The 13,552-nt window shown below is 44.5% G+C and overlaps 1 protein-coding gene across 1 annotated transcript in view; it reads left to right on the forward strand.

The window, feature by feature from the left end:
* Window positions 1-26: 26 nt before the first annotated feature.
* The window catches only part of afg2a (AFG2 AAA ATPase homolog A), a 126,566-nt gene continuing 113,040 nt past the window's right edge, over window positions 27-13,552 (forward strand). The window contains exons 1-10 of the mRNA XM_071410624.1: window positions 27-291; window positions 1,574-1,698; window positions 1,889-2,046; window positions 2,459-2,517; window positions 2,630-3,301; window positions 3,446-3,575; window positions 3,716-3,772; window positions 3,918-4,041; window positions 5,011-5,112; window positions 6,239-6,392. Of these exons, the coding sequence (XP_071266725.1) occupies window positions 123-291; window positions 1,574-1,698; window positions 1,889-2,046; window positions 2,459-2,517; window positions 2,630-3,301; window positions 3,446-3,575; window positions 3,716-3,772; window positions 3,918-4,041; window positions 5,011-5,112; window positions 6,239-6,392 (1,750 nt within the window). The 5' untranslated portion in view covers window positions 27-122. The remainder of the gene's footprint in view (window positions 292-1,573; window positions 1,699-1,888; window positions 2,047-2,458; window positions 2,518-2,629; window positions 3,302-3,445; window positions 3,576-3,715; window positions 3,773-3,917; window positions 4,042-5,010; window positions 5,113-6,238; window positions 6,393-13,552) is intronic.

Consider the following 13,552-nt stretch of genomic DNA (forward strand, 5'->3'; position numbering starts at 1 on the left):
TTACGGTAAAAGAGGAGGAACTGAACTTTCACCAGGAAGTGTATATTAGCGGATTCACCCATGCTTGTGATGAAAGTTATGTTATACATGTAGCTATGCTATTGCAAAATTGAATTAGAGAAATGTCTTCAAAGAAAAACAAAAGCAAAGTTAGGAGAGTCATTGAAGGTGACAACTCAAGCGGACTGAGAGATGGCTCCAGTGACTCAACTAGCTTGGAAAGTTCGGGGCACGAGGGGGGAGGCATCAAGAATCTCAACTCATTCACTGTCATTGAATTCATTGAGAAAGGTAGCTAGCTACTGTATCTTGTTAGCTGGTTTTGCTGCACTTATGATACTATCATGATAACATGTCTGAATACAATGTAAATGTCATTTACCATAAAGATTTCATGAATTATACACACCATTGAACAAGAGCTCTAGCACTGCGTATGCACTTACCTGATGGATGCATGGTGTAGCTCAGGGCTCGCCAACCCTATTCCTGGAGAGCTAACGTCCTGTAGGTTTTCTCTCCAACCCCAATCTAGCGCCCCATATTCTAATAATTAGCTGGTTTATAAACTGAATCAGGTTAGTTACAACTGGGATTTAAACGAAAGCCCACAGGAGGGTAGTGCTCCAGGAACAAGGTTAGAGGGCCCTGGTGTAGCTTAATACACAGACCCATCTTTTGGTTAAGTTGCATATGGGTACACATAGCCCAATAATGAACTAAAGGAGCCTAACGTTACTCCTAATAGTCCAAGGACCATACCTGTTCTGTTTGAAGGCGAATTGGCTCTGAAAGCCAAATACTCAATCTAAACTAGAATCGTTTCTTAATTGTGGTATGTTCTAGAAACATAAATCCCTCTACTTTCATATCAGGTCAAAATAATTTAACAAATGGAAAATACACACTTACTGTACACCACAGGAGGTTGGTGGCACCTTAATTGGGGAGGATGGGCTTGTGGTAATGGCTGGAACAGAATTAGGGGAATGATATCAAATACATCACACACACAGTTGCCACGTGTTTGATGCCATTCAATTTGCTCCGTTCCGGCCATTATTATGAGCCGTCCTCCCCTCAGCAGACTCCTGTACAGGACACTGTTTTAACCGGTTTAAACACAGTTTTAGCCAACAATATTCTTCAGTGACATCAAGTTTGTGGTGTCCGTTTTCCATTTACACACGTGTTAGGAAACACAGATAGCTATATAATTAGCACAGGTAGTCAACATTGTTTTCTGTAAACTAACTTGGAGATATGGCCGTGTGGGAACACAAACCGTGTAAAGGTGTGCATCAATTTAATCTTTTGTTTAAAAAAATAAGTATTTCTCGCTCATATGAAAGATAAGGTCCTTATGTCTCCTAAACCGTACCACAGGTGATGCGTGTTAATGTTCAGACTGAGCGTCGGGGCGCTTAACAAAACTCCCCCGTACAAATGACGCCTTCATCCAATGACTTATGTGTAATGTGGTGGAACTAAGAGTCATGATCACACAGCTTTTGCCATGCGTGTTACCCTCTATTGTCTTACATGTCACCCCCATGTCAACATTTGTATACAGCGGATGATAAGCTTTCCAAAAGATGTAGAGCATTCCTTGTCCAGCTGAGCATAAATGCAATGAAGTCTGGTAACATTTGCATTGGAAGACCAGTCCTATTGTCGAGCAATACTGGGCAACAAGAGGTATGTCAACAATGTGTTCATCAACGTAATAGAATATTGTATATGTGCATGTACTTATTGACTATGAACTGAACAATCAGGAGACAATATCAGCAGTTGACCCAGAAACAGTCGATCTTGAATAATATTAGACTAACACAAATGCTGTCGGATAATTTCCAGGCCAAGTTTATATGCTGTTTTTTTCCAGGTGTGTCTGGCCTGGCCGGCAGCGTCTTTCCCTGGCGGTAAAGTTGGCCTACTGAAAAGTACTCAGAACAGCCTGAAAGTGAAGCCTGGGGATGGAGTTACTGTTCATCCCCTGACAGGACCTGTGCTACAGGCAGAAGAGGTGCTTCTCTCCACCAGGTAAAGCAGTAGAGCTAAAGCTACTTTTGAATCCATAAATATGATGAACAATGATGTATTAGTCTGCCATTGCTGTCATATTCCCCTTGGGTTTTTAGAAGTGTTGGTACATTGGGAGGAAGGACAACTTCACGACAGGAAATATTTGTTTTTGATACTCCCATTAAGTCAAAGATGTCTGAATCCTGCTTACAAAAGACACATACACCCATGGCAGCACAAAGTATAACAGTTTCCTTGCTGTCAGGTGATGAAGTTTTATACTATAGGTTAATGTCGCCATCTGCTGTTGAGGCACTTCCAAGAACAGTTTTATAGTCAATTCAGTGATGAGTCAGAAATTCCTTCACAGTTATGTTAATTGCATGATGAATATTACATTTTGTCTTTTGCTTTTCATTTATCAATGCAGACTAAAGGATGATGCGCTCAATTCGGAGGAATTCAGTAACTTCTTCCTCCGATCTTTGGGTAAGCCAGTTTATTTTTCATGGGGCTATATAGCAAGGGATATGCAACTTTTCAATGTAAAACTTTACATGGCATTACCTTCATAGTAAGAGTCCAAATGTTTATATTTTAGATGGAAAGATCCCACTCCCTGGAAACTCCCTATCCCTGACGTACTTTGGGCGAGCGTGCAGTCTGCGGGTGGAGCGGGTGACAGGGGTGGACGGCCTCTCCCTGGAGAGACCCCCGCCTTCCCCAGGACTGGAGCCTGACCCGAAGGACACCTCTCTGATGAGCTCTGCACTGCGCTTTACCTCCGCCCTGGGCTCCACCTCCATGGACCTGTCCCTGCAGCTCAGCTTCCTGACCATGGAGGAGCAGGCCGGGGATCCGGGGGAGCCTGGTCCTGCAGCCAGTACCCCCTGCAGGCCCTTTTGTGTGCCATGTGTCCCCCCAACTCCCCCCTGCAACCCCCAGACTTCCACTGAGCCCAAGGAGGGCAGCTTCAGTCTGGAGATAGAGGATAGGAGTGCCCTCAGCCCAGAGCCGACCAACACAGACAAACAGTTCACTACTCCCCCTGGTGGAGCTCTGAGCACTGACACCTTCTACTGCCTCTCCTTTTCCACTAAGGTGAAGTTCAGAGACAGATACAAAAAGGCTCAAGAGGAGCAGATGGAGGATACAGCGGCCCAGAGGTCAAAGGTCACATATAGTATGATTGGGGGCCTCAGCAGCCAGTTGAACGTCATCCGAGAGACCATTGAACTGCCTCTCAAACACCCAGAGCTCTTCTCCAACTACGGTACGCAGATATGTTATTCCTTTCAAGGTGGCACTCTGTACCGAGTTGAATTGGAAAATTCTTAATTGAAAACAATTTGTTGTAGCTCAAACTCATGAAAACTTAACTCTGATTGTATGCATTTTTGTGCTTTTGATGAAACAGGAATCACACCTCCTAGGGGAGTTCTCCTTTATGGCCCCCCAGGAACAGGAAAGACTATGATTGGACGAGCCATAGCCAATGAGGTCGGGGCACACATGACTGTAATCAACGGTCCAGAAATCATGAGCAAGTATGGTCACATTATTCCTACCTAATGAAATGTGGTTGGGTACCAAGTATAAGTTAAAGATCATATATTGAGGGTTAGTGATGCTCGTACAGCCAAACCAAGTGACCTTTGTTTATTTTGTGTTCAACCTGTCTTTACAGGTTTTATGGCGAAACAGAGGCCAGACTGAGACAGATATTCACAGAAGCCTCTCAAAGGTAAATAATGAAAACAAGTGTCCCGCATTTGTGCCCTCTTTGTATGTGTCTTTCTAAATCCTATCATCAATATACATTTCACTGCACAAAAAGTAGAGTATTCTAAGAAGTGTTCAACAACTAAGGCTTTGCATTGTTTACACAGGCAACCTGCAATCATTTTCATCGATGAGTTAGATGCGCTGTGTCCCAAACGAGAGGGGGCTCAGAACGAGGTGGAGAAGCGCGTTGTGGCCTCCCTCCTCACGCTCATGGATGGGATTGGTTCAGTGAGTACAATTACAGGGTATACACACAATCTTTACAGTGATACTTTTATTTTATAAACACATCAACCTTGAAAGTGCAGACTGACATCCAAAACCTCCCGCTCTCTCCTGGTCATCCTTCAGACATTCTCTCTCTGTCTGTATCTCCTGAGTGTCTGCTGAATCTTGAGTGTTCTGTCAGCGAACCACGCTAATGAGAAAAAGAGAGCTCAGGCCCACGATCAGAGATGGCTCGACAGCCGCCCTCCTCCCCCTTAGAGAACACAGGGAGCCTGGGAAACCCATCACCGCCGGTCTCCATGACGTGCCAAATTAGCAGCACGTTATCGCCAAGTACATATTCATCTCCCCAGCCCAGCTCCTTGGTGCAGATGGTGCACTGAAGCAGCTGCTCTCCCTCCTGCTGTCTGTTTTCCAGACCGATGCTAAGGCTTGTTGTATAATCCAACCACCATGGGCCTGCTGCTGTGGAATGTGGAGAAAGCACTTCCTGCACCCACACGGAATTCCTCTCTCACTGTAATTTATTTGTGTTTTGGCCCCCCTGATAGCCCTGTGGTATTGGAGGGAGGCGGCAGGGAAGGTGGAAATGGAATCAATTCTCCTCTCTCAGCCGGACCACCCTCGGAAATCACAGCTAGGGACATTCATTTTCGCATATAGCACAAGGAACTCTGTTAAAGTATTAATGTTGCATTGCCAGATAATGCCTGATGGTTTCAGAAGATGTAAACTAGTAAGTTATTAAGCCTTAGGCACATTTACAGTCTGAAAATGTTTATGTTTGATGAACTTTTAGTGTCGGTGTCATCGGTTAGGGCTATGATGAATGATTTATTACACCTACTGTTCCAATCCCTCTCTTACATTCAAACGCCTTGTTTATTGTTTATCAATCTATATTATTATTTATATTATATCATCTAATCTTATTAATTATTCCCTGACCTGGTTTGTCTATTCCTCCAGGAGGGCCACTCAGGCCAACTGCTGGTCCTAGGGGCCACCAACCGGCCCCACGCCCTGGACCCCGCCCTCCGCCGGCCCGGACGCTTCGACAAGGAACTGGAGGTGGGTAATTCAGCTTAGCCAGAGTGAAGGGGCTATGCAGGGGTCAAAGTTCTCAGTCACTGTGACAGATTTCTGTCACATGGATTCTGGTGAGGTTGTTTTTGAGATCATTGTAAAATCGCTATGAGAGCGTAATATTCCTCTCGAGGCGCATTCAAGTTGGGAGAGCCATGGGAGGAAACATGTATTCTGACAAGCAGTCAATGCACAACAATTCTTAATGCAATCGCGGGGGGGAAACACTTTTGAAAACAGTTTTGGCAAATGTATTTTGAAAGTAGTTTCAAATGTATTTTGAAAGAGGGGGATCCCAGTTTTCCATTGATACCATGTTTATTTCTCTACTCCTTCAATTGCGCACGTGGCATCGTTTTTACAAATGCAGTTTTGTGCAGCCGCACAACAGAGCTCTTAAAGGGGCAATGGCGTCTTAAAAGGGCAACGACTTACTTTGCAAGAGAAACAAAAAAAGTCTATATTATTTTAGTAAATAAGTATTAATAATAACAATCAGGATGTTGTGTCCAATGGGGTATTTATATCTACTATTCTCATCAGTTAGGCTACAGGTGATAATGCTTATTGCTAATAGCACATCTGATAATATAGACCATGCATAGGCTAGGCTATATGCATGGTCCAATATGTTATTGTGTCCATTTCTGGAGGTGAAAGTTATATTTTAGATGGTATCAGCATGATTTTATTTTCATACATTTTGGAGTAGAATGTCCTTTTTAAAAAAGTCACCAGAACTGAGCTTCTCCGTCCTTCTACATAAAAATATTCCCAGGGAGGACCCTGCACCCCCTAAGCACGGGGACTGGAATTGGTCAAACTCGCAGTTTAATACATGTACAAAATGATCCTCTTTCCATAAAAGCTTGATGGTCATGACTTTCTTGCATGAAATGGGAGGTTAACTTGGCCTCTGAAAGCAGAATCCGCCTCATCAGTAGTCTGACATCATTGAAGCATCTGTTGACAGAGAAACCCAACCTCCATTTTTGTTACTACGCAAGCTGGCTGTTAGTGGTTGTAGTTGCTTAACAACACTTCCTTGTATTTCAATCAGTATTAGCTAGCTGATGCACTATAAACTCGCTAAACTAGTGTACGGTTACAGGTGGGCGTACCAAGCGCGGCGGAGCGAGCGGACATCCTACGGAAGCTGCTGACCTCTGTGCCCTGTAGGCTGACCCCCGACGAGTTAACCCAGCTAGCGGACGCCGCTCATGGATATGTCGGGGCAGACCTGGCCGCCGTCTGCAATGAGGCAGGCAAGTAACGCTAGGCTAACCGCAAGCAAAGGCTACGTGATGTTTCTGTATGCTTGGCCCAATCCAGGAGCAACTTCTAGCCCACTATAGCCAATGGGAGGCCTAAGAATTGAGGTGAGGGATTGGTATATGATACAGTAGCTTATTCGTTATACTAATGTCCACCAGCTATCACCATTTAGCTGGTTACGCTATGAAAAAGCCATTTGTCTCACCACCGTACTGTAGCTTCTCATTATCTGAAACTGAGTGGCTCACCACACCAACCCTTTGAGACTCTCCTGACCTAAGGATGTGGGCTTTTACTTTGGCTTGTGGATCCCATTGAGAAAACTATTTTTATAGTAAAAAACAAACTTGTTGTGAAATTCCTCATGGCCCACATAGCCTTAACCCTGCAACCCAATCCCCCTAGCCAGTAAACAGTGTCAGGATAACAGGATGTTGGGGTGATTCTGTGGCCGTCGGTTAAGAGGCCCTGTTGTGTGTGTGTGTGTGGTGTGTGTGACCCTCAGAGCCTCTTGGGTGGTCTCGGGGACGTGGCGTATTGCATTTCCAGTTGAGGAGGGCTACTACTTCGGCTCACGGAAGCGCTCTGGTGAAGAGAGTGATTTACTGTCCGCAGAGGCCAGACGTGACTGGCAGTGTTTTCAGAGAAAACCCCGCCAGACGTGACTGGCAGTGTTTTCAGAGAAAACCCCTGGAGGGAAGATTCCTCCCCCGTCTCTCTCCGATGCTGAAACCCAAAGCACTAGACAAACACAGAACCTCACATGTGCACCACAGGAAAAACTAACCGTCTCCAGAGAAGATTGGATCTCTCTATCCGACCGTATCAAGGCTATCAATGCTATGGATCCATACATAATGGTAGTTCAGATACAGTATCGGTCACAAAAACCCATTTCAACCCATTCCACATTTTTCTCCACTGTCCGCACAGTGTGTGTGTGTGTGTGTGTGTGTGTTTATGTTTGAGTTAAGGGACAGTCAACTCTAATAGACCCTGTCCAACACCACAATGTTGATGTGTGTTTTTTCCTCTGTTGCTGTCTGCGACAACAACATACGGTCATGAAAACTTCTCAAGGAACCCCAGTTGTTTCCCCCAATTCCCAGTCCTCTTCAGGTAACAATGACCTGCGAGGGGGAACGTGGCTCGCTGCATCGTCTCTTCCTGTAAATAGAAGGGCAGTGAGGGTGTCATGCACACGACCGGACCGACCTCACGACCAGCTGCTCACCCCCCCACCCCCCCTGCCTTTCCCTTCTCACCCCAGGACAGGGTCAGGGGCTTCTGACATCCTTCCCCCAGTCCCCAGCAGTACAATGGTGCCCTGCTTGCTGTAGGCTAGACCAGACCCGGCTGCAGAAGGCTATTTGTAGCTTCTCCTGGTCTCTCTCTCTCTCTCTCTCTCTCTCTCTCTCTCTCTCTCTCTCTCTCTCTCTCTTTCCTTTTTTAAAATTCTTTCTTTCTTTTTCGCACCTGAGACGGACACTCTGTAGACAAAGGGAAAGATGCCAAGGCCAAGACGGCCGTCTGCACATGTGTGTGCTTCTGTGTTAGGTTAGCATGAAAAGCAGATGTGAATAGGGAAGTGAGTTATTTTTGTGTGCATCGAGTTCAATATGTTTTTGTCTAATTTAACGTGGCAATCAGCAGTTGCTACATCAATTTTGATATTTCTCATGACCTTAGGTCAACTGTCGTACCCCATCGGAACCCAAAATATAAGCTTGTTTTACGCCAATGTTTCTAAACAAATTAAATGTAAACAAACACCATATAGCCTCGACATGGTTAAAATTAGACTTTTTTGATATCATGGAAGATCAGTCCTTGCAGTCAAGTGTGATCAAACCCACATCCTTTAAGTGGGGTGGTGGAAAAAAAGTCAGTATAAATGAAATAGAGCCCGCACACTCAGAAGCTCTACCACATACTTTCATGAATATACAAACAACGTTTCCACCCTGCAGGGATCTTCGTCAGGTCATTTCACCGGGAGTGTACCACACCCATATTTATAGACATAAGACAAACACCAATTAGAGCGGTCTATACATATTCTCTTTGCAATACAAGTCTATCGATGTCCCCCCTTCACCTCAGGACTTTGATATACTCGATACCCATGTACTTTAATGAGGCAGCATTGTGTCTGGCAGTCATAAAGTGCATAGCGACTGGACTTTTGGGGTCTTGGTATCTGATTCTACTCCTATGTTCGGATATGTGTTTCTTGAGTGCCCGGTGTGTCTTGCCCACATAGGCCAGGCCACAAGTGTATTTCAATAGGTAGACTACATTCTTTGTTGCGCATGCTATGATATCTTTAATTTTAGAAGGTTTTCCTGTCATAGGATGGTTGAATGTGTGGCATTTGCTCGTGAAATTGCACTGTGTGCACCTGTAATTTCCCTTTTGGACGTGGTTAAGGAAGGTGTCCCAAAGCGGTGGGGGACAATTCCCATGCATACTAAATGTTTACCTATATTGCATACTCTATGAATATGACCATAGCGCATGATTTATGACCTTTATGGGGGGGGGGGGGGGGGGGGCAGGGTTCTTATGACATTGTCAGCAGTTAGGTTTGAGTTACATTTCCATAACGACAAGGGCTGTAGCTTTCAAATGATATGTCACTTTTTATTTTCTGACCAAATATTTTTCTGGGGGTACCCTTAAAACCTTAGCTCAGAGTTTAACAGGTTTTAAAAACGCGTAAAGGGACAAATCAATGATGGCGAAGAGTTAATTATGTATAGTCATTTAAAAGGGCAGTGCATTTAAGTGTTTTTTCACACTATAAGGTCAAGTTAACACTCAAAATGATGATAATGCCCTTTTTGTGTAAGGGCTGTTTTTTAAGTTTTTTTTTTAATTGCTTGGAATTTCAGCCTGTTCAGGTGGGGTGGAACTTTTGGCCCACATCATGACATCACAATGTGATCTGATTATAATAGATCAATGACTGTTCATCTAGGTAAGGGGGTGAGGTCTAGACCATCCTGTCATCCAATCAAAATGTATTTCCTAACGCCCACTTGATCAGACTGAGCATGTCAAGGGCCAAAGGAAGCGTGATTACAAATATATTTTGGAGTTATTTTTGTATTAATGAAATAAACACAGTGATTTATTAGATGTTTTAAGAATTCAATTACAAAGGTGGCCTATTGTAGACCTATTGATTTTAATGTACGTTTCTATAAATATTACTCTATTGTCGCCATCTGTGATCAACCCTAGGTGTTTTTCACTGTTTTGAATGGAGACCTGTTGGCCTGTCCCGGCATGCTGTCTCTCCCAGGGTTTTTAGGCGTCTTTATGTTGTCGTTATGATGGTGAACTGATCCTAGTGGTGGCAGATGAGTCATTTCCTCAGTCTAAACAGTGTAAATTGCTGTGTGCCACATCCGGACCAACTATTTACAAAGCCTTCTAAACAGGGGAAGCCCTTTGGAAAATGCAGGAGAATAGGAAGCCTGTACTCTTCTTAAAATGTTGGTTTTTAAGATATATTTTTTTGTTGCCGTGTATGCATTTTTTTTTTTTTCAAAAAGTAGTTACATTTTGTATTAAGCTTCATGTATGACTAGCTAGCTTGGTTGATGCCTCAATGTAATCCATTTTAGAATAAGGCTGTAACATAACAAAATGTGGAAAAAGGGAAGGGGTCTGAATACTTTCCAAATCCACTGTAGATTTGATGTGCTATGAGTATTATTTTTGTAACTCTAGACCTTTTAGTTCTAAAATTTGCAATTCATTCTTTGAAGATAGTTCATTTGAAACTTGCTGACCAAAGAGAGATGGCGCCAACAGACAAGGACGCCCTGGTTTTAGCTCCTAGCCAGCTTTGTAGTATTTTTTTTTTTTTTTCAGTGTTATTTCTTACATTATTTGCTCAGAACGTTTCTTGTATTATTATCTACAGACGTAAATAACTTTTGGATATTAGATTGGCGTTCACTCACCAGAAATTCAAGGAGAAATTAGACTTCCCTGACCTGGATCCTTTGTTTGAACTTCCGAGGCAGCTCTATTCATCCCGGGGGCTGCACCGAAACGCAAATGCTGGATAACAGGTAGGAAGGAGTAGGGCCCTAGTTAAACTTGGGCAGTGTGCATACCATCCATCGCTTCAGAGTATAGTATTCGCTAACACTCAGTCCCTGGACAATAAAGTAGACGAGCTCAGAGCGAGGATCTCCTTCCAGAGAGACATCGGGGACTGTAACATAGTTTTACAGAATCATAGCTTTCTCTGGATATATTGTCCCTGTCCATTCAGCCAGCGGAGCTCTCCATCCATCGCACAAACAGGAAGAAAGAACTCTATGGAAATAAGAAAGGCGGAGGGGTTTGTTTCATGGTTAACAACTCATGGTGTGATTGTGGTTACATTTAGGAACTCAAGACCTTTTGTTCTCCCGATCTGGAATACCTCACCATCAAATGCCGACGGTATTACCTCCCGGAAATCTGGGGGAAAAGCTACCGAAATTCTAGCAACACATCTCCTGTGCTACACGCGCAGCACAGACCCTGGTTCATTGCTACTCTCCTTTCCGGGATGGCTACAAGGCCCTCCCCTGCCTCCATTCTGCTCCTCCCCACCTATAGGCAAAATCTTAAACAGGACGCTCTCGTGGTAAGGACTGTTCAATGTTGGTCTGACCAATCGGAATCTATGCTTCAAGATTGTTTTGATTAAGCGGACAGGGAAATGTTCCGGGTCGCCTCTCAGAATAGTACCGATGTATACACTGACTCGTTGACTGGGTTCATCAGGAAGTGCATAGAGGATGTTGTTCCCACTGTGACGATTAGAATTTATCCAAACCAAAAGACGTGGATAGATGGCATCATTCGCGCTAAACAGAAAGCGCGAACCACCACATTTAACCATGGCAAGGTGACTGGGAACATGGAGGTTTACAAACAGACCAGCTACGACCTCCATAAGGCAATCAAAGAGGTAAAACGACAATACAGGAACAAAGTGGAGTAGTAATTAAACGGCTCAGACACAAGATGTATGTGGCAGAGACTCCAGATAATCACAGATTACAAAGGGAAAGCCAGCCACGTCGCGGTCACCGACGCCTCACTCCTGGAGGATCTTAACACCTTCACCCTCTTCGAGTAAAACAACATCGAGCCGCCGACTGTCATGACGACTGTGGGCTCTCGTTCTCCATGGCTGACATGAGTAAGTAATTTAAGTGCGTTAACCCTTGCAAGGCTGCCCGGCCCAGATGGCATCCCAAGCCGCATCATCAGAGCTTATGCAGACCAGCTGGCTGGAGTGTTTACTGACATAATCAATCTCTGCATATCCCAGTCTTTCCCCACTTGCTTCAATATGTCCGCCATTGTTCCTTTACCCAGAAAAGTAAAGTTAACTAACGAAATGACTAGCGCCCCGTAGCACTCACTTTTGTCATCATAAAGTGCTTTGAGAGGCTAGTTATTGATCATATCACCTCCATCTTGCCCGACACCTTAGACCCACTACAATTCACATATCACCCCAACAGATCCACGGATGACGCAATCGCCATTATACTGCACACTGCCTTATCCCACCTGGACAAGAGAAATACCTATGTAAGAATGTTGTTCATCGACTACAGCTCAGTTTTCAACACAGAAGTGCCCTCCAAGCTCATCACTAAGCTCATGGGCCCTGGGTCTGAACACCTTCATGTGCAACTGGGTACTGGACTTGCTGAGGAGTCGACATCAAGTGGTGACGGTAGGCAACAACACCTCTGCCCCTATGATCCTCAACACAGGGGCACCTAGTGGTTAGAGCGTTGGGCCACTAACCGAAACGTTACCTGGATCGAATCCCCGAGCTGACAAGGTAACAATCTGTCATTCTTAACCCACTGTTCCCCGGGCGCCAAAGACGTGGATGTTAATTAAGGCAGCTCCCCGCACCTCTCCGATTCAGAGGGGTTGGGTTAAATGTGGAAGACACATTTCAGTTCAAGGAATTCAGTTGTACAACTGACTAGGTATTCCCCTTTCCCTTTTCCCTTTCCCACAGGGGTGTGGGCTCAATCCCATCCTGTACTCCCTGTTCACCAATGACTGCATGTCCATGCATATCTCCAACTCAATCATCAAGTTTGCTGACGACACAATAGGGGTAGGCCAACTGCCTACAGGGAGGAGGTGAGAGCCCTAGCGGAGTGAAAATGACCTCTCCCTCAACGTCAACAAAACAACAAAGCTGATTGTGGATTACAAGAGAGCAGAGAGAGCATGCCCCCCCCCAAAAAAGTTTAAAGTTCCCCAAGGACCTTGTGAAGATGCTGGAGGAAGCAGGTACAAAAGTATCTATATCCACAGTAAAACGAGTCCTATATCGACATAACCTGAAAGGCCGCTCAGCAAGGAAGAAGCCACTGCTCCAAAACCAGCATAAAAAAGCCAGACTACGGTTTGCAACTGCACATGGGTACAAAGATCGTACTTTTTGGAGAAATGTCCTCTGGTCTGATGAAACCAAAATATAACTTTTTGGACATAATGACCATCGTTATGTTTGGAGGAAAAAGGGGGATGCTTGCAAGCCGAAGAACACCATCCCAACCATGAAGCACGGGGGTGGCAGCATCATGTTGTGGTGCTTTACTGCCTGGAGGGACTGATGCACTTCACAAAATAGATGGCATCATGAGGAAGACAATTATGTGGATATATTGATGCAACATCTCAAGACATCAGTCAGGAAGATAATGCTTGGTCGCAAATGGGTCTTCCAAATGGACAATGACCCAGAGCACACTTCCAAAGTTGTGGCAAAATGGCTTAAGGACAACAAAGTCAAGGTATTGGAGTGTGCTTCACGAAGCCCTGACCTCAAACCTATAGAAAATGTGTGGGCAGAACTGAAAGAGTGTGTGCGAGCAAGGAGGCCTACAAACCTGACTCAGTTACACCAGCTTTGTCAGGAGGAATGGGCCAACTTATTGTGGGAAGCTTGTGGAAGTCTACCCAAAACGTTTGACCCAAGTTAAACAATTTAAAGGCAATGCTACCAAATACTAATTGAGTGTATGTAAACTTCTGACCCACTGGGAATGTGATGAAAGAAATAAAAGCTGAAATAAATAATTCCCTCTACTATTATTCTGAC

This window comes from Salvelinus alpinus, chromosome 7, assembly GCF_045679555.1.
Source record: "Salvelinus alpinus chromosome 7, SLU_Salpinus.1, whole genome shotgun sequence".
In the NCBI taxonomy this organism is placed as follows: Eukaryota; Metazoa; Chordata; class Actinopteri; order Salmoniformes; family Salmonidae; genus Salvelinus; species Salvelinus alpinus.